This window comes from Gracilinanus agilis, chromosome X (genome assembly GCF_016433145.1).
Source record: "Gracilinanus agilis isolate LMUSP501 chromosome X, AgileGrace, whole genome shotgun sequence".
NCBI lineage: Eukaryota > Metazoa > Chordata > Mammalia > Didelphimorphia > Didelphidae > Gracilinanus > Gracilinanus agilis.
This window is the reverse complement of record NC_058136.1, coordinates 41,878,126-41,898,168: the sequence shown is the minus strand read 5'-3', so window position 1 is coordinate 41,898,168 and position 20,043 is coordinate 41,878,126. Positions and strand designations below refer to the sequence as shown.

Sequence of the window (20,043 nt, the reverse complement as noted above, 5' to 3'; positions counted from 1 at the left end):
GTTTAAGCCAATCCCTCAGAGAGGGCTGCATCTGTTACTAGAGTTCCCTCTGTAGCTTGAGCCTCAGCTCCCTAGCCTCATGTCATTTTCTCATTTTCTCCAGTGTTCTCATGATGTTTTGGATAACCCAGGCTTTAGCAATTAAAATCAAATACTGCTGCTCACTCTCACATTCTCATGTTTAACATAAACTCCCAATACACAGAAATAATTATAATTCCATATAATTGACCTGTTACTCATGCCAAATCATCTGTTTTCCAATTTCCGTGCAAGGTTTTTTTAAACATAAACTCTGGAATGTTCCTGATGTGTTTACGAATGATTGGGAAAGTGATAACAGCCTTTTAAAATGTTGCTAGTGCCTGTTCACGTTTTCTGGATCACAGAGGGGTTTGGGATATAGAGTATTATGTAATTGTCTGACAGAAAACGGCATGATGTTTACATTTTGAGGGTGTTTTTAGTGTGGCCCATAAAAGGCAGCGGTTATCTAAGAAGTAATAGAGGTTTGAATTTTCAATTGATCAAAATCAAAATATAATTGTATCAGTGTCATCATATTGGATCCTTTTTTTTTTTTTTAATTCAAACATGTGGAAAGCATACGTAAGAAAAGCGGACTGACAGTTTGGCCAGTGGGTTATTGTTTTAGTTGGTGTTTTCATCATATTAGCATTTCAGTTCAGATGGCAAGTTAGATCATGATGTGAAATGTGTTTAGCTGTGATCAAGTAGCTTGCTAAGAAACATACTTCCAAGAAAAGATCCAATTGATTTTTAACCAAGTCCATTGGTAGCCTTTGTACCCACCATGATGCTTTGGAGATCTAGGCTTGTGCCAACTCTTATTTTACTGGTTTATATATTTTTTGCCTGCCTTGCCTGCATACAGGATTATTTTCCTGTTGCGGTTCAGAGGGAGTTTAATTCACATACTGATTGTCAGGAGGTCCTTGGGCATTGGAAGGAGTTCTGGGCTGAGAGCCAGAACAACTTGCTTTGAATTCTGATACTTAGTAGCAGTGTGACCTTGGACAAGTCACTTAACATCGCTGAGCCCCAGTTTCCTCATCTGTAAGATGACACTCCTATTTGTCTTACTTCACATTAATAATGCTGCTTCCCATTTTTATATAGCATTGTGAAGTTTACAAAGTGCTTTGCATACATGTTACCGAACCAGAATTTAAGTGCTTATTATGTCCAAATTACTGTTCTAGGTACTAGGGATATGGAGGCAAAAGGAGCAAGGGATCCTTGCCTTCAAGATTAACATTCAACTAGGGGAATACAGCTTATAAATAAATGTACTCTATGCCTAAAGCTTTGAGGAGGAGGGAAAGAACACTTAAGTACGGGGATCTAGAAAGGTATTATATGGAGGAAATGAAATGTGAGCTGAACCTGGAAGAAAGCTAGGGATTCTAAGAGATAGAGAAGAGGAAGGATAACATTTGAGGCATGAGGCACAGCCAGTGCAAAGGCATGTTGGCAGGAGATGGAGTTCTGAGTTAGGGAAATAATAAAATGAAATTCATTAGTTATCGATATAAAGTCTTAATCTGGGTACCAAAAGGCAGCTTTCTCAAATTCAAGATGGGAGAGGTATGGTTAGAGATCAGTGATTATGCAGAAGGAAGGAGAATTTTAAGCTTAATTTGAACCAGCAGTGATTCCAGTCCTACTGTGGTCTCTCCTCATCAAATCTCATCTGAAGTATTGTGTTCATTTCTGGGCGCTGTGGTTTAAAAAGGACATTGCTAACCTGGAGAGGGCCTTGAGTTCATGTCTTATGAAGATTACTTGAATGAACTGGGTAGAGAAGACGGGAGGAGTGAGGGGAAGGGGGAACTTGCCAACTGCCTTCAAGTATTTGAAGAGCTGGCAAGTGAAAGAAAGGTTAGATTTGTCCTTTACTCCCAACAAGGCAGAAGTAGGAGCAATGGATATAAGTTGCAAACAGGCAAATTTCAGCATGATATAAGGAAAACTTCTTAAATGATTATAGGTATCCAAAAGAGGAAGACTCTCTGCAGAGACTGGACAACTTCTTGTTGGGCATATTCTAGTTGGGATTGCAATCATGTATGGACGGGACCAACTAGCTGTTTAATGGCCCTTCTAACTCAGATTGGGTGACGCTGTTGTTGACCCTCTGAGTGGGGGAGTGCAATTATTTTCATTTTATGTTCAAGGAAACAAGATTCTAGGACTTGTCCAAGATCATAAGCTAATACTTAGCAAAACTAGAACTTACATTCAAGTATTTTGAATTCAAGTTCTTTCTGTCATGTCATAGTGGCCTCCCCCTTTTGAATTTGATCTAGAGAGGCATGGTGACCCTGGGGAAAAATACCTCTGTCCTTGAGGTCTGCCTCAAGGATTCCAGGCCCTATTTTGCCAAAGTATAAATTGTATGACCCTACTTGCCTTGGTAAAGATGTGGCACACATGCAGAGCTGGCACTCAGGGAGCTGCTCCAGGCCCCCTCTTCCCAGTGCCTGAGGACATTTTTTGCATGCCCCGCTCCTCTGTCCACCCCCACCCAAAGCAAGCACTTCCTCCTTCAGTTCTCTCTGGTGATGCTGGGAGAGCTCAGGGACAGTTTGAATTTGCCCTCCAGCACTCAAACTTAACCTTCATGAAACTTCACTTTATTTGTAAGATGGGGGAATGATAATACCTGCTCTGTCTACCTCTTGGGATTATTGTTAGAATTAAATGAGATGTGGGAAAGTATTTCATCAACTAACTACAAAGGCTCTTTGCAAATACCAGTTGACATCCTTTAGGCTAGTTGGTTGCACAGTAGGTCTGGAATCAGGAAGACCTGGTCTCAAATCCAACCTCAGACACTGGCTAGCTGTGTGAAACTGGGCAAATCTCAATCTCTGCCTGCTTCAGTTTCATCAGGTATAAGATGGGAGTAACAATAGCACCTACCTGCCAGGATCAAAGGAGATCATATTTTTAAAGTGCTTAGCACATAATAGGTCCTTAAAATGGACTTCTTCCCTTCCTCTTTCATTCATTATTTCATTCATGCTTCCAAGGCCTTGCTCATTTTGTTCCCTAGGCCTGGAATGCTCTCCCTTCCTATTTGTTGAATTTCTACCTATTCTTTAAAGTCTAACTCACATACTACCTCTTCCCAGAAAGCTTTCTTATGCCCCTCCTTCCCCCAGTAGGTAATAAATAACTTTCCCTTTCAACTCCAAGTGAGTTCACATATGTAATTTGTTTTATAAAACTTAAAGTGCTGCATAAATGCTATTCTTATTCTTATCATTCTTGGTATATTATCATAGAATCTGTGTTTATGTCTTATTCCCAAGGAGGCAACTTGCCATAGATAGTATTGGAGATGGAGTCAGGAAAAGCAGATATCCTACATCAGTTTCTTCATCTGTAAAATGGGGATAGTAAAAGCACTTGTATCACAGTGAGGATTGTTGTGAGGTTCATATAAAGTAATCTATGCAGAGTGCTTTGTGAACCTTAAAACACTATCTAAAGATTATCTATTTGGATAATTTCCTTACTAGCCTATCAAGAACAGTGCCCGGAATGTAGTAAGCATTTAATAAGTGCTTGTAGACTTGAGTTGTCTTATTTAACCTTGCCATAGTGCTCTGCATTCAGTCAACTCTTCATAAATGATAGTAATAGTAGTTCGAGATCAGAAGTGAATTTCAAACTTAGTGTCATCATCCTGTTGTGTGCCTTGCTTTCCTAGACTCTTTTTGACTCAGAATCCCAGAATTTCAGAGGTGGAAAGAGCCTTATCGAGTCCAATGTGTCCTCCAAGTGGCCATATAGCTTTTCCTTAAGGATTTCCAAGGGAGCACTCAGACACCCTAGTGCAGGGGTCGGCAACCTTTTTGGCCGTGAGAGCCATAAACACCACATTTTTTTAAATGCAATTTCATGAGAGCTGTACAGTGCTCCCAGTGCGAGCTCCTGTAACAGCGCCTGAAAAAAAAAATGGACTTTATGGCTCCTGCAGAAAGAGCCCTCAAAAGAGCCAGATATGGCTTGAGAGCCATACTTTGCCGACCCCTGCCCTAGGCCATTCCTCTTTTCAGGAGCTCTTATTGTTAAGACATTTTTCTTGGTATGAATCCCATATGAATTTTTCTTGCCCTGCTGGACTGAGTTAGAGTATCTGGGTTTGTTTCCTCTCTCTGCCATGGATTGGCCTTGTAGACTGCACCTTCCCAGGCCTCAGAGTCCTTATCTCTCAAATGTGATCCTTGGCTGTCTGGTCTCTCCCTGCTTGGGCTCATTTACTTATGACTTCAAGTTTTGAGGCCAAAAGGAATAAGTGTAATCTGGTCTTTCTTTGAGAGAGTACTTCAAGCACTTAAAAGACAGTAGGTCGGAATCTTCTCCAGGTTAAACTTCCCTAGTTCTTTCAGTCTGGATCCATATTAAATGGGCTTTTGAGGCCTTTTGCCATCCTTCTTGTCCTGCTCTGAGTGCCGTCCAGTTTGTCCATGGCCTTCCTTAAGCTTGTGACACTTGGAATCCAATGCTCTCCAGCTAGTTGTGGTGTTTGTTAGCCACAAAGGTGTCTGTCTGTCTATCTCTTTCCTTTTCCTTCTCTCTCCCTTTTTCCACCTGTCTCTCAGTGTTCGGCCCTACATCAAGCAAGCTTAAGAGACTTGCCAGTCGTCTTAAGGTCAGAGAGAATGTGACTTACCTGAGTGAGCCGCATCTCCTTCTGACTGGCTTCAATAGATTCTCTGATAGATTGAGTTAAAAGACTAGAATAATGGATAGATTTTTCTTTTAAAAAGAATTGGAAAAATAAAAGTAAAAATGCCATGCTTTTGTTTAATTATTTCCAGTGTGATTTATTCTTTTTTTAATTAAAAAGCGCACTAGAAATAATTAACCAATAGCACAGCATTGTTACTTTGTTTTTTTTTTTATTTTAAAAATTAATAAATGGCTCCCTTGAGCCCTTTGTCTTGATTTCTAGGGACAAGGCTCATCCTTCTGGAAATTCTCCTCCAGGGAGCATTTATTAGGAATCAGGTTGTCAGTGCCCAATGTTCATTTTATCCATGACGTTGACTCTGAGATACTTGCTGGTGATATCTAACTTTTTAGTATGCAAAATGAAAAGTCCAGTTTGCCGGGGAAGGTTTTTGCCCAAATAGGTGAATATAATTTTTCACTGGCCCTTCACGTTATCTCAGTGTTTGCCCCATTTCATTTTATATTCACGCATAGCAGTTGGAACAGGCTGAATTTTGGATCTTCTTTATTTGGCTTAGCCAAAAAAGGAAAGAAGCTAGGGGTATTTCTCCTTTAAGCTTGGAATGAGACCATGTTTGGATGACTTATTTTGAAATATTGATTTATGCACATTGATGTACTGTCATAGATGGCAGTAAATGTACCTGAAACTTACTTATGTTCTTAATATGCAATTTCTCTATCAGATAGGTTTTTAGTGATATAGGAATTTAGATTCTCTGGTGCCTTTTGTATCTCTGAGAGTCAGTTCTTTTTTCTTCTGTGATTTTATTAAATTTTGGAGATCAGCACTCCACCTCATTCAAAAGCTTTTTTAACTTCATGGCTTTCTGGGTAATACAGTGAGGGTCATGTTTCTTCTGTGGCACACAAGTAAGGCATAGCCTTACCACAAGAATCTTGCTTTCCTGATCACAGCTTAAATATTGTTAGTGTTTTAGGTGGGAGGAGGCATGGGCTGGGGTACCATTTTCTGTGAAAAGATCATTTCAGTCATTCATAGTGATAGAACATAAACGTTATTTTTAAGAAAATTAAGCAGAATTAACTGTAGCCTGGCTGCCAGTTTCATTTCCTGGAATGGTAAAGGTCTTTAGCAAATATTGGCATTACTGAATTAAACTTTCATTAGAAGAGTTTGAGTTAGTGCAGTTTTTTCATAACTTAGAGGTCGGGTATAGATCACTAAAAATGTTTTCCAAGGAATTATTTTATTTGATAGTTTCCTTTTGCCTTTAGTCCTCTGAAATTCTGTATTGAATTGACTTAAAAAAAAGTTTATTAAGTCACTTGCTCCAGAAGAGGGTTCAAGTTAGTGGCCTAGGGTCCACTCACCCAATTTTAAGACCGGATTCAAAATTATACAGTCCATGAAGTCTTTATTGTACCTTTTCAGTTATATAGTGTATGTCTCTTCTAACCTTACATTTTCATAATCTATTGACAATAACTGTTGAGTGAGATGTGAGCCTATTTAAATTTGGACAAATATTTTACTTTATAGAATTATGAAATTTTCTTGCAAAAAAGACTATATATGAGTGAGACCTAGAGAAATTAGATGACTTGCACAGGGTCTGCCTTAGTTAATGGCTAAAACTAGATCTCTAGACTTGGTCTAGTATTTTTTCCACTTGAAGCTTTAGGGCTTTAAAAATTATATTAAACACCAACAAACATGAACATTTTTATATACAAAAAAACCCAGGAGGATTCTATATGAAATCATGAATGTCTATAATATGTAGCTTGTTTTAAAAGTATGTAGTGAATTTAAGGGACAACTGAGTAGCTCAGTGGATAGAGTGCCATGCCAAAGTCAGGGGAACATGAGTTCAAATTTTGTCTCAGACACTTTTTAGCTGTGTGACCTGAGCAAGTCACTTAACCACAATTGCCTAGCCCTTATTGGTCTTCTGCCTAGGGACTTATACTTGTATCAATTTTAAGATAGAAGGTAGGGCTTTTTTGAAAAAGCTTATCTTGAACTTAACATGATAGTACCAACACTGCCCTACTTATCTTTGTACCCTTCTAAACTTACTTCTTCCCTCTTCTGTGTGTTTTTTAAATGTTCCATTGATGCATCTTTCTTTGTTTCCTTGTTTGTTTCCTTCCTTCCTTCTCTCTCTTTTTAAATTCTTCCCTTCCCTTCCCTTCCCTTCCCTTCCCTCTCTCCAGCCCATTTTTTTACAAATAAGAATAGTTTACACAGTATAACAAGATAAATGTCTTTGTGAATAAAAATATATGCCTCTTTTTGCATCATTAGATGTCCCTCACCCCCAGTCCTGCTGCATGATTCCTTATACTAGAGTCATAATCCATTCCTCCAGTGGGCAGTGGTCTGAAGGCTTTCAGTTGCTTTCCTTTATAATATTGTGGCCATTGTTCTCCTGGTTCTGCTTACCTCATTGCTCATCTTCCAAGCTCTTTCTGCTAGACCATGAAACTGTAAAATGATAATAAAAACTTGATCTTATGTAGTGCTTGAGGAATTCTTAAATGCTTCCCAAATATTATCTCATTTGACCCTTGCAACAACCCTGGGAGATAGATGCTACTATTATCCTTAAATTACAGTTGAAGAAACTGAGGCATTCCAGAGGTTAGCGACTTGTCCAGAGTCTCAGTAAGTGTCTGATGCTGAATTTGGATTCTGCTCTTCTTGATTCCAAAGCCCTGTGCTGTGTTTCCTGTACTACCTCACTGTCTTAAATAAACTGTGGGCTGCAATGTTGTACTCATAAGGTACTAGATTCATTTTTCCAAACTAGCCATTGGAACATAGGATCAGAAAAAAGTGATTTTTTTCTTCTACATGTAGAGTTGGATTGCACATACAATAAGCAATTTCAGGATTTTTATAACAGAAACAGCTGCCAATTATTTCTACAACTTTGCCCAACTGTCCAACAGGTACCCTCCCAGCCCCATATTACTTGCCTAGTTAGAGGGGTACATAGCAGATATAAGCATGTGTACTTTTTAATGTGCAGTTGCCATGTTTCTTCAGTCAGTGGTTCTCTATAGTGTATGACTGTAAATCCTTTTGTGACATATTTTTTCTTATAACGTTTATTAGCTTGATTCATTTTGTTATTAGTTCTTGGAATTTTGGCATTTCTGGGATATTTTATCAGTTGAGAAGGACAAGATATAATATTTGAAGTCCCAAGACAAGGTTGTTGGAATCATTGGCCAGGAAAACCTGAAGGGATTGCACATTGGAGCTAGCTGTAAGGGACTTGAAAAATGAGAAGGTCTAATCCAGTGATTCCCAAACTTTTTTGGCCTACCGCCCCCTTTCCAGAAAAAATATTACTTAGCCCCCTGGAAATTAATTTTTAAAAAATTTTAATAGCAATTAATAGGAAAGATAAATGCACCTGTGGCCATAACCACTCTCCTGGATCGCCGCAGCACCCAGCAGGGGGCGGTGGCGCCCACTTTGGGAATCACTGGTCTAATCTAATGCCTTCATTTTTACATGATAGAACTGAGATCCAAAGAAGGGAAGTGGCTTGTTACAAGACACCTATTCTAGTTGCCCTGACTTGAAGTCCAGGACTGAAGATGTCAAATAGTATTCTTTTTTTTTGAAAGCCTTTTAATTCCATCTTAGAATCAATACTGTGTATTGGTTCCAAGGCAGAAGAATGGGAAGGGCTAGGCAAATGGAGTTTAGTGACTTGCCCAAGATCACCCAGCTAGGAAGTGTCTGAGGCCAGATTTGAACCCAGGACCTCCCATCTCTAAACCTGTCTCTCAATCCACTGAGCCACCCAGCTGTCCCCTTTTCAAATAAGATTCTTAATGTTTATACAACTGGTATTAGAAAAGCTACCAAAGTGTTTTCAAAAACAAAAATTTAGCAAGTCAGTAAGTTAAGGAAACATGTTTTTAATGTACCAGGAATTACATAGCAGCCTAAAGTGGTTCCAAATAGTATTAAAGCTCTTCAAAAAGTAAGCGCCACAATATTGAAATGATTATACTCTTCTAAGATATGCCACATTCGGGATCAGAGTGTTTGAAACTATAGACATAATAGATTTAGATGTTTAAACGATGTTTACATATTAGATTTAGTAGTTCCTGGACCACTGTTGTTCCATGCCCTTTTGTTCACATTTAAAATCTTGCCAAGGAGCAAATCCAGGGGACAAAATGTAAATACGTAATTGACAATAGGAAGCAGTGAAAAAAAGTGTTTTTCAGCTGCAATCCAGCATTTAATATGATGGGGTCATTCAATTCCTGGGTTTGCAATAGGAAGAGTTCGTTGTACCACTCTCACTTGGCATCTCCTCCGCTCAGCCTGGCAGTCTTATAGCCTTAATGCTGTTTGCAGTTGTTTATGATAGTGCACAAGGTCTGTATTTGAGACTAAGTTATAAAAAGAAAGGATGTGGCTCTCTAAAAGCTTGTTGTATTTGCGAGTTTTTCCTTGTCAGTAATTTTAATTTTTTTTTCCTAAAAAGAAGTTATCCTTTATAAAAGCAGTCACAGTAAATTTTCTAGTTCTATGCAATTTTCTTTCCATTCTGGTCTTCACTGGTTATAAATAACACATGAAATGACTTTCAAGGTAGAAAGCAGGAATCCATTTTGAAATGTTCTATAAAATAAAGAGTGATTTATGGTTTCATATGATTTTGGCTGAAAGCACTCGGGCTTTGCCAGGTCATCAAAGTCCTGTCAGGGGAATCTATTATTTATTGTTCGATATGCTGGGAGTGGTGTAAGTACTTTATTTTATGTTTATCTTATGTGAGTATAGTGTTAGGAAAAATCAATTTCAGATACTAATACAGTTTTAAAAAATATATCATGGAAAACTAACCCAAATATTTTAGATGTGAGTGATGAAGTTGAACATTAAGGATTTAGATTGAAAGGACATCTTGAAAAATGAATAACTAATAGTTTTATTCCTCTGGAATATTTTAAGGATGCCCAAACTGTTATACTCATAATTTTTCTATCTTTATTTTTTCTCCCATTTCCTTAGTTTCCCACAAACACATCTCCATTTTGCACAGACAAATATGTATTTAGAACATCGGTGGGGAAAAATCCTAGACAGGGCAAGTTGGCTATATGATCATATAACATCCCACGAGCTTGTGAAATATTTTTTTAGGTTTTCTCATGCCAAGTTTGTAACAAAACATCAACTGAAAAGGGTGCAGTGTTGCAGCAGCCTCATTTACCCTCATCACAAGCTATCATGGTACGCTGACTTTAAGAACTAATATTTACTTATGGTTAAAGAAATGATCCATCCACAGCAAGTTTCTTTCTTTTTCTCCTTATTTTTAGTGTAAGAATTACACATTTTTTCCCCAAAGCCTAAAGAGTAAGTCAGTTCTGCAGTTTGCATCTTTAATGGACTCTTTGACTACCTTTAAGAGCATCAATTGTTTGAATTTGAAAGACTTCCATGCTATTTCTGTTAGAGAAAATTCTTGAGATTTGAGTTTTACATGTGAAGCGAAACTAAGATTAGTGAGCTTTGGGCTTTTCTGGTTCAGGTGATTATCTGTATCTGCCTATTTTCCTCTAGTCTTTATGAAGGTGCATTTTTAAAAAAGCTGCCACTTAGTATGTGTTGGTAATTTTATTTGTGGGACTGTATATCAGAAATTGTGTCCTTTGAGGCAGAGGAGCTGTTCAAATTATTAAAGATAAATATTTAAGAACAAACCTATTTCTTTATTTGTAAAATGAAGATGAGATTTCCGGATTGTCTTAAGGCATAATGCCTGTATATTTAAGTCATCATTCTCAAGTAGGACAATACAAAAGCTCTTCTATGCCTTGTAAGTAGCCCCTGATGCCAGACTATTGAGTATTTAACAAGATGCGATACTAAGAAATGAGAAGAAATACAATTTCTAAATAGTAAATGGCGTTTTGAAAGTAGAAACTGGTCTTCCTGTGTCAGCAGGAAAGTTGTTTTTTTAGGGGGGGTTGTTCTTTTTTTGGTAAATGTGCCTGGTGTTACAAAAAACATTCTAACTTCAAAATGAATCAAGTATTGTTTCAGCAGTGTTTAAAATGGAACTTTGGAATGCTTGGTTTCAAATGAGATGTCCGGACTTATTCCTTGGGCCATGTGGTACTCACCTAGAAGTTTAAGTATTGTGTTTTTCCTGCGTCAGGTTTTGCAATATGACTAAATCTTGAAACCGTGGGCCAAACATGTGACTTTCCTGAAAGAAAACAAAAGGAATGTCAATCATGCGATTTGACTGGGGTTATTATTAGTCTTTTAAAAAATTTGAATCCCACTTAACGTGAGGATAATAGACCCCTGCCACCTTAACCCTGGAGTAGTGTATCAGTTTTACAAACTGGTGTCTAGATGAAAATGTCAAGGGAAAATACAAATGAAGGTGATTTATGGTTTATTGGAACAATACACAGGAGACTTGCATTGCCCCCTGAGCAAGGAGGATGACAAGCAAATTAGCAAAGGTATCTATATTTTTCAAACTCAACATGTTCCCAATGGATCCCTTTCCCCACTGCCCCGCCCATCCTTTCTTCCTCCCTTAACCTGTTTTTGTTGTGGACACCAGCATCCTTCTAGCCACTCAGCTTTGCTAGTTTTTGTAGCTTTTACCTCCCCTAGATCCTCTTCTCTCTCCTGGGTCACCATGCTAGTTCAACCCTTTTTTTCACCTTTTGCTTGGTTATTGAAAAGCCTCTTAATTGGTCTCCCAGACTCTAGTCCCTTCCTCTACCACACAACTGCCAGTGTGATATTCTTCTAGGCACACCTTGTCATTCCTTTGCTTACAGATATTTCAGTGACTTTCCAGTCAAACTGTCTTATTCTTTCCAAAACTAAGCATTTTTTCTCCTACCCAATTGTCTCTGCATGAGTTGTCCTCCATGCCTGCACTGTGCTCCTTTTACACTTCTCTGCCTCCTGGAAGCCTTTGTGTCCTTCAAGGCTCAGGCTCCACCTTCTCAGGAATATCTTTCCTGGTCCTGTCCTGAGTTATTCGTATTCTCTCCAATTACTCAGATTATTTCATATTTACTTACCTTTTACATTTTTGTTTTTTTCTAGTAGGAGGAAGAGAGAAGGGAACAAGCGTTCTTAGTGCTTGCTCAGTGCCAGACACTGTACTAAGTCTTATCTCTTTAGATCCTTAAAACATCCTGTTATGTAGGTGCTATTATGATCTCCATTTTACAGTTGAGGAAACTGAGGCAGACAGGGTCTTATGGCTAATAAAGTGTCTGAGAATAAATTTGAACTTTGGCCTTTCCTCTAGCCACTGCATCACTGGTTGTCTGTAGTAGAATGTAAACTCCTTAAGGGCAAAGCTACTTTTTCATCTTTTTATCTGTATCCCTAATACCTAACAATAGGTACTTAATAAATGTTGAATTGTATATGCATTTTATTGAAAGCAGACATATTCAATATAATAATGAAGCATTTCTTAATCGGGATGTCGGAATACTTTTCTTAATGCTCTGTTTAACCTACAGAGACCTGGCTTCAAGGAAGTACAGGAGAAAGAGGCAGACCTAGAAATAATCATTTACTTGTTTCTCTACCAAAAGTGGCAATTATTTAGGCCGAGTAGAAAAGGCTGCTATATTGGTTAGAATATGGGCTTTACTTTTTTCCTTGAATGTGTCTTCTTTCAAATTTGAGTGACGCCTATAATTTTCTTATTTCGCTATATGCCTATGTATTTAATTTTGTGTTAAAACAATTAAAAGAAAATTGTTCTTATATTAAATAATTAATATTTATCCTTACTAATTAGTAACACCTTATATGATGTAATATAATATCAAATGTAGTAATATATTATCAACACGTTAATAAATATATTAAACATAATTTGACAGAACAAGACATCATCTTAACAGCTCTCTAACAACATGTATGCTCTACTTATATTAAAGTTATGAAAGAGGCTTTGAGAGATAAATCAATAGAATCTTGTTTGGCAGCCCTTTGTAACCAATGCCAAACAAGGCATAAAGTTGGGGCATAGAGGCTCAATAAAGGTGTTATCCATTGTCATGGAGGACATCCAGTGGTCTTCCAGATACTCTCATTTGAGTATTACATTCTCTAACATGTACCAGGCCTCAGAACATACAGAGCCTCCAAAAGTAGATCCATTCTTACTCTTTGGAGATGAGTGTAACTACTGACACTGGTACAACTAAGTGGATGAAGAATGCTTCTTGTTCAGACTACAGAGATCATCTATCACTATTTCCATCTTGGTCAGATATCAGTCAACAAATATTTATTAAGCACTTGGGATACAAGTACAAAGAATGAATTAAGCCTCCTCATCAGTGGCAGAGAACCTAATGGAGACAACAAGTACATAAAAAGAAACAGTATAAAGTTAATGAACACAAATACATGCAAATTAATTTAATAACAGTGTAGCTTGGGAGCTCATATTTGGCAGCTGATTGGTGGTTGTGGGATGAGGGGGAAGGGAGGAGTTGAGGATACTACTTCAGTTACTGACTTGTGAGACTGGAAGGATAATGTGTATGAACAATGAATTGAGCCCAAAATTGAACATAGGAGGGGGAAAGTAGGTTAGATTGCTTTTGGGAAATTGTAAAGTACTTTTGCTTATCTCTGAAACAAGGGCCCATCTTTTTAATGCCAATATTCTTCCAGTGTTGTTATAGCACTGTGAGTCAACTGAAGGAGGCCAATCTGGTGGGCAATAGAGACATTTTGTGGGCATAAGCAAGCTTTAATATTTTACAGACAAATAATTGTGCAAGAGGATCAATTAAAAAAACGTAATAAAAAAAGATGAATGAAAAGAAGTTGGATTTGTCACGTGATATGGGTGAGAGACATCAATGGAAAGTGTAATATCCTTGTGTTGCTAATAAAAAGTGAGGACAGGTCCCCAGCATAATGGGTGGATCTCCTGTGATAAATATTTGGGAGTATGTAGAAAACAAGTTGGGCTAGGATGAATGGTAGGATAGTATCTATGTTAATGAGCTCTGAGTTCTATTTGAATTGAGCATTTCGGAGATCTAATTTTATGTTTGCATTCCTGTAGTTAGCTGTAAATAGCCATTTAAATCATTCTCTATCTCTAGAGGAACAGATCAGATTGTTGCTGTAGTGCTGACCTCAGAAACAAGAAAACTTGGGCTCAAATCTTCCCCTGACACTTCCTGGCTCTAACTAGGGATGTGACTGAGAGGTACTAAGAAACACTGGGTAAAGAATTGGCCCTAGAGTGAGGAAGACCTGGCTTCAAATGCCACCTCTATCACAGACTGACATCACAGACATTTGACTTCAAGTTTAGTGGTCTTGGCAACTCTTTAAGAGTAAATTGCTCAGCAGTTGTTGATTTGCATTTCTTGGTAGAACAAATGTTCTCTTTGGGAATTCTCCCCACTCTTTACCAGGCCTCCCTGCTGAACCCTATTTTCCTTAACTTCATGGTAGCTTTAAGACCTACCTTCAAGGGTCATTTGGAAGCTCAAGTGAGAGAATCTCTGTAAAACTTTCACAAATTTAAAATCTCAGTTTAAATATTAGTTACAAAAGATAGGGGAAAAAGGTGTATGTGTGCTTACCGACTACATTTATGTCTGTCTAGGCAGTGTGGAGATTCATATGGTTTCCTCCAGGTTATGCTAGGAGAGCATAAGCTCTGGCAGATCCTGCCACCCTGGAAAAGCTTCCTATATGGGCCCAGTGAAATCGAGTAGACTTTGATTTCTGATCATTTCCACATTACTGCTTGTGTTTGCTCTTACAACCAAAGGACAGGCCATCGATGTCTTTTGTCCTACCTGACTAAGTTTGGATTGGCTCATCATTGGGTTGCCTGTGTTTTTTCAGCCACAGCAAGTCTAGAAAAGCACCCACAGAGTTGTAGAGGATTGGTGCTCTGTGTCCGTAGAAGGAGTGCCAAACCAATGAAAGCACAGGACCTTGAAGTAGTGAAGAAGGATCTAACAAGTTCTCTTAATATGCAAAGTTGTCTTATAATGCTTTCTGATGTGGCCTTTCTGAAGAGCATCTAATTCCTTGAACTTATAACTGGAGATACTACATAGGTAATGTCCTGGATAACATTGCCAAGCCCCTTGAGGTGTAAAACAGTTGATCATCATCTTCTGAACTGTTTTGTGTTTGAACCTGGGCAGCAATAGCTCCCCCAAGTTCACTTTGTTGATCATTGCCATATTGTGTTTTCATTACAACTTCTCTATGGAGTTAACTGCCCCTAGTAACACTGTTCAGCCAGCCCTTGACAGTGTTGTATGGATTAAGCTGGGGTTGGGAGGCTAGTACTAACTTGAATAATTGCTCATTCTCCTTGAATTTTCTTTGCTCCCTCCCCCTAATTCCCAACTTTAGCTATATTAAGTTATCACAGTGGTTGAATTCAATAATATAAAAAAGTTATTCTTGTAGGTATAACATAGTTGGAGATATTCTGGGATTCAGGGTGCTATAACTTAAATTTAACAGATTGAACTGAAATGTTTGTAATGTCTTAAATCTTTCCTTCTGTTTTCTCTTATTGCCTTCCCCTTCCACGTTTTGGTTTAGTTTTTCCTGAATTATATTCAAAGTTAAGGTTGATTTACATTTGGAATTTTGTGACGGCTTATTTCCAAGTGCTGATTTTTAATGGTTTATATTCTGTGTATTTAAGGCCTTGAGTATATCCCCAAAGAATTTGCCAAAACTGTATTTCCTCAGTGAAGGAAGCTGGAGCTGTTGGTTAATGTGGTTTTTTCAATGGAACTCCACTCTGTCAATTGCCTCAGTGTGCATATAAAAAAGAATTAGGTACTTAGTACATAGTATGATGTGCAATGCTCAGTTCTGTGCCTCCTATGGAGTGGAGTCTTGTGCCAAAAAGCTGGGCCTGCATTGTTTTCTTGAGGTAATAAACTGAGCATGCTTGTGTTGGATTACACTAAAAGAGCTGATAGCATAAGCAAGTGGTCCTGTGCTTTCAAAACATTTTCTTATTGAGGTGCAAAGATTAGCCATCTCCAGCCAAATGGAAGATGCTATGACAATGGTGGACCTTTAAATAGCATTTTAGATTTTCAAAGTGCTTTATATACATAATCTCACTTGATGGAGAAGTCCCACAGAAAGTACCTGAGACCTTTCTTCATAGTTCCCAAATGGGTGACATACAGGAACTTTTAGATGACAAGAATGCAGACTATAGAGACATCATGGTTTGATGTTAGTCCACTCATCCTATGTAATTCACTCATGACACTTCACAGTCATATTGTTCATCCATTATAGCCAAAGCCCTTCAAACTTCTGGTCCTGTGGCTACCTCAGGGAAGTTTCTTCCCTTTATAACCTTGACCCTTTGATACTGATTGCTGCCTTCACTTGATGTGTGAACTAGTATCATAAGATGGGATACGGCAGATAGTGTGATATTGTCTTTAGACAGTTGTCACATCTTCAATAGTTCAGTGAGTATCAAATTAATTTTTGAATTAATCCCTTCAAGAGCTCCATCTTCTTCCTACTTCCAGGTTTCATGTCTCTTCGACAGCATTCCTACTTCTCTCCCTTTGCTTCAGTCTTGGAAGAAGAGGTGGTCAGTTTTTCTTACCGAGGCTAAACCTCTCTTTCTGTGCCCTCATTGTATCCTCTATATTGTATCCTCTGGGAGTTTGCCTTGCCTTCCTTTTAACTATCATTCTCTATCCAGTGGATCCTTTCCAACTTGTCTCCTTTCTTTTCCGTGTTATACACTTCTCCAGCTCTCAACTCCTCACCTTTACACAGGCTCTCTTCCCCTTGTGCCTAGAATATTTTTCCTCCTGAATAGGTGTACTTCACTTTCTCCAAGGCTAAACTCAGGTGCCACCATATCTGTGAATTCTATATTTATTTTGCTCACATCCTGGTTTTGAAAGTTTATCTGTGACTATGGGTGCTCCCATCTGAATGCAAGTTCCTTGAGAGCAGGATCCCATCACTTTTGAATTTATATTCCCACAATGCCTGATACATAGCCTCTTAAAAAATACTTGCAACAATTGAGCTTTGGACTGAGCCATCGATAAGGAACAGTTGAACAAATGACATTTGTTAAACTGAGCTGACATAGCTAAAATTGAATCAATAATCATTATTTTTCCCCTTAATACTTGACTCACATAATGCGTTGTTTTTCAAGACCATAAGTTACCTCTAAAGTCTAATACTGCTATAAAAAAGGCGAAACCTTTTTTTTTGGTTAAACTGGCCGCTATACACAATGCTGATATAAACATTTTGTATTCTCTACCTTCTAAAAGATATTTGTGTATTTTTTAGGTTTGCCAGAGTCCATCGTTGCAGCTGCTTGCTCAAGGAGTGGCCAGAGTGTTCTACACGTTGATTCGTAAGTCTATCAGCTGCAACCCTTTATGCTTGTTAAATATTTATATGCACGATAAATAGGAATTTAAACTTTTATAGTTGTGGAAGAATTATAATGGATGGTCTCCATTAAAACTTGAGGCATATACACATATGCATGCATGTAAAACATACATGTGTAATACATATATGTATATATCAAAATATCACAGCTTTCTGTAGAATAATACCTAGTATTTATGGAGAATTTTAGAGTTTGCCATGCATTTAGAGTTTACATACATTTTCTCATTTGAGGCTCACAGCCTTGTGAAGGTGATATTGTTCTCATTCTATAGACAAAGAGACTAAGGCTTAGTGAGGACATTACTTGCCTGTGGTCACACAGTTAATAAGTGATAAACACAGAATTTGAACCTAGGTCTTTGCTGACTTCAGGTACAACACTCTACCCCAAACCCAAATATTTCACTTGGTAATTTCATAAACTCCCTTGGATTAAATTGCCTAATAGAGCTCTCAAACTGGATGTCCAGTAGACATCTTAAACTCAACATGACCAAAACAGAACTCATCATCTTTCCCTCTGAACCTTGCTGTGCCTCCCACTACTGTAGACAATAATATCATCCTCCTGGTCTCCTAGTTTCACAACCTAGGAAGTCACCCTAGATTTCCTTACTATCTCTCATCCTCCATATCCAGTCTGATTGCCAAGGCCTCTTTGCGCCATCTCTCCAATATGCCACCTCTTCTCTAGCACTTTACACCTAGACTATTGTCACCTGCTGGTGAATTGGCTTGCCTTAAGTCTCTTCCTGTTACAGTCCATTCTCCAGCCAACCACTAAGTGATTTTTCTTAAACACAGGTCCCGGCATGTCACCATGTCATTTCTCCTCACAGAATTATTGGGAGGAATCACTAAGGGCATACATATATAGGATATATACATAGTTTGGAGAGGAGGGAGGAGTTGATTCCCTTGGGGAATAATTTACTGACTAAATCCCCATGATTCAACTCCCATGCATAAATAAAATTGTTAAGTATTAATCAATAAACATTTATTAAGCAGCTACTATGTGCCAGACACAAAACAAGGCAAAAGGCAGTCTCTGTCCTCAAGAAGTTTACAGTTTAATGGAGGAGACAACATGAAAACAAAAATATCCAAAGCAATCTCAATTTCTCTCTCTCTCTCTCTCTCTCTCTCTCTCTCTCTCTCTCTCTCTCTCTCTCTCTGTCTCTCTGTCTCTCTGTCTCTCTCTGTCTCTGTCCCCCTCTCTCTCTCATATGTGTGTGATAAATAGAAAATAATTGACAAAAATAAGGCATTAGAATTAGGAGGGATAGGGAAAGGCTTCTTATAAAAGATGGGATTTTAGTTGGAAGATAAAGGAGTCCAGTGAAGTAAGTAGTCAGAACTGAGAGAGAATATTCCAGGTATGGAGGGGAAGCTGGAGAAAATATCCAGAGCCAAGCAATAGTATCTTGTTTATAAAAGAGGGAGGAGGCCAGTGTCACTCAGAGTATGCTTTGGGGAATAAGGAGTAAGAATACTGGAAAGATAGGGAGGGGCTAAGTTATGAAGAGCTTTGAATGTCAAAATGTGCATTTGTTATTTGATTCTGAAAGCAATAGGAAGCTTCTGGTAAAATCATTCCTTGTGGCAAGGCAAATCAGCTACTTATACTAGTATACATTATACTTTTCGTTGTGTACAGAAGTAGGTGATCTGTTACTGGTTTATATTTTACCTTTTCCAGTTTTACCTTGCAATTCACATTAATCTTTTATTTAACCATTGGGATTTTCTGGCTGTCTGAAAGTCAAGAAATGCTTGAGGTAAGGACTAGAGGACCTATATGAGGAACATACATTTAAAAGTCTAGGCCAGGTCTTTGAAACTGATGAAACTTCCTTTTCCTTTTGGTGGGAAAGTTTTAGATCTGTAGCTTTTGAGTTTAGGTATTTAGAACTATGGTACCATAGTTTGGTTTGGAGATGACAGTCATCTTAGTTCATTTGGGTTATTATTGTGGCTTATTATGTGATTATTTTCATTCTTAGGCTCCTTCCAGTCCTCAGGAGTGTCTTTTCTTTTTTTTTTTTTATTAGACATTTATTAATATTTGTTTTTAACCTGTTTACATACTTTATGCCCCTACTTTCCCCTTCACCCCCTGCTCTCCCCCCACCCATGGCCAACGCACATTTCCGCTGGTTGTAACATGTGTCCTTGTTCAGGGTCTATTTCCCATTCATGTCCGCCTCAGCCCATGCATTCAAGCAATTGTTTATCTTATATGTTTCCTCTCCTGCAGTCCTTCCTCTGAATGTGGGTAGCATCTTTACCATAAATCCCTCAGAGCTGTCTTGTGTCATTGCAGTGCTGCTGGTACAGGAGCCCATTACATTTAATTTTACCAAAGTATATCAGTCTCTGTGTACAACGTTCTTCTGGCTCTGCTCCTTTCACTCTGCATCACTTCCTGGAGGTCTCTCCAATTTGCATGGAATTCCTCCAGTTTATTATTCCTTTTAGCGCAATAGTATTCCATCACCCGCATATACCACAATTTGTTCAGCCATTCCCCAATTGAAGGATATCCCCTCATTTTCCAGTTTTTTGCCACTACAAAAAGCGCAGCTATAAATATTTTAGTACAAGTCTGTTTATCTATGATCTCTTTGGGGTACAAACCCAGCAATGGTATGGCTGGATCAAAGGGCAGGCAGTCTTTTATAGTCCTTTGGGCATAGTTCCAAATTGCCATCCAGAATGGCCGGATCATTTCACAACTCCACCAGCAATGCATCAATGTCCCGATTTTGCCACATCCCCTCCAACATTCATTACTCTCCCCTTCTTTCATTTTA

The 20,043-nt window shown here is 38.3% G+C and overlaps 1 protein-coding gene across 1 annotated transcript in view; it reads left to right on the top strand.

Annotated features, from left to right (window-relative positions):
* Window positions 1–16,331: 16,331 nt before the first annotated feature.
* The window catches only part of CHM (CHM Rab escort protein), a 208,751-nt gene continuing 205,039 nt past the window's right edge, over window positions 16,332–20,043 (top strand). The window contains exons 1-2 of the mRNA XM_044682814.1: window positions 16,332–16,395; window positions 17,117–17,183. Of these exons, the coding sequence (XP_044538749.1) occupies window positions 16,332–16,395; window positions 17,117–17,183 (131 nt within the window). The remainder of the gene's footprint in view (window positions 16,396–17,116; window positions 17,184–20,043) is intronic.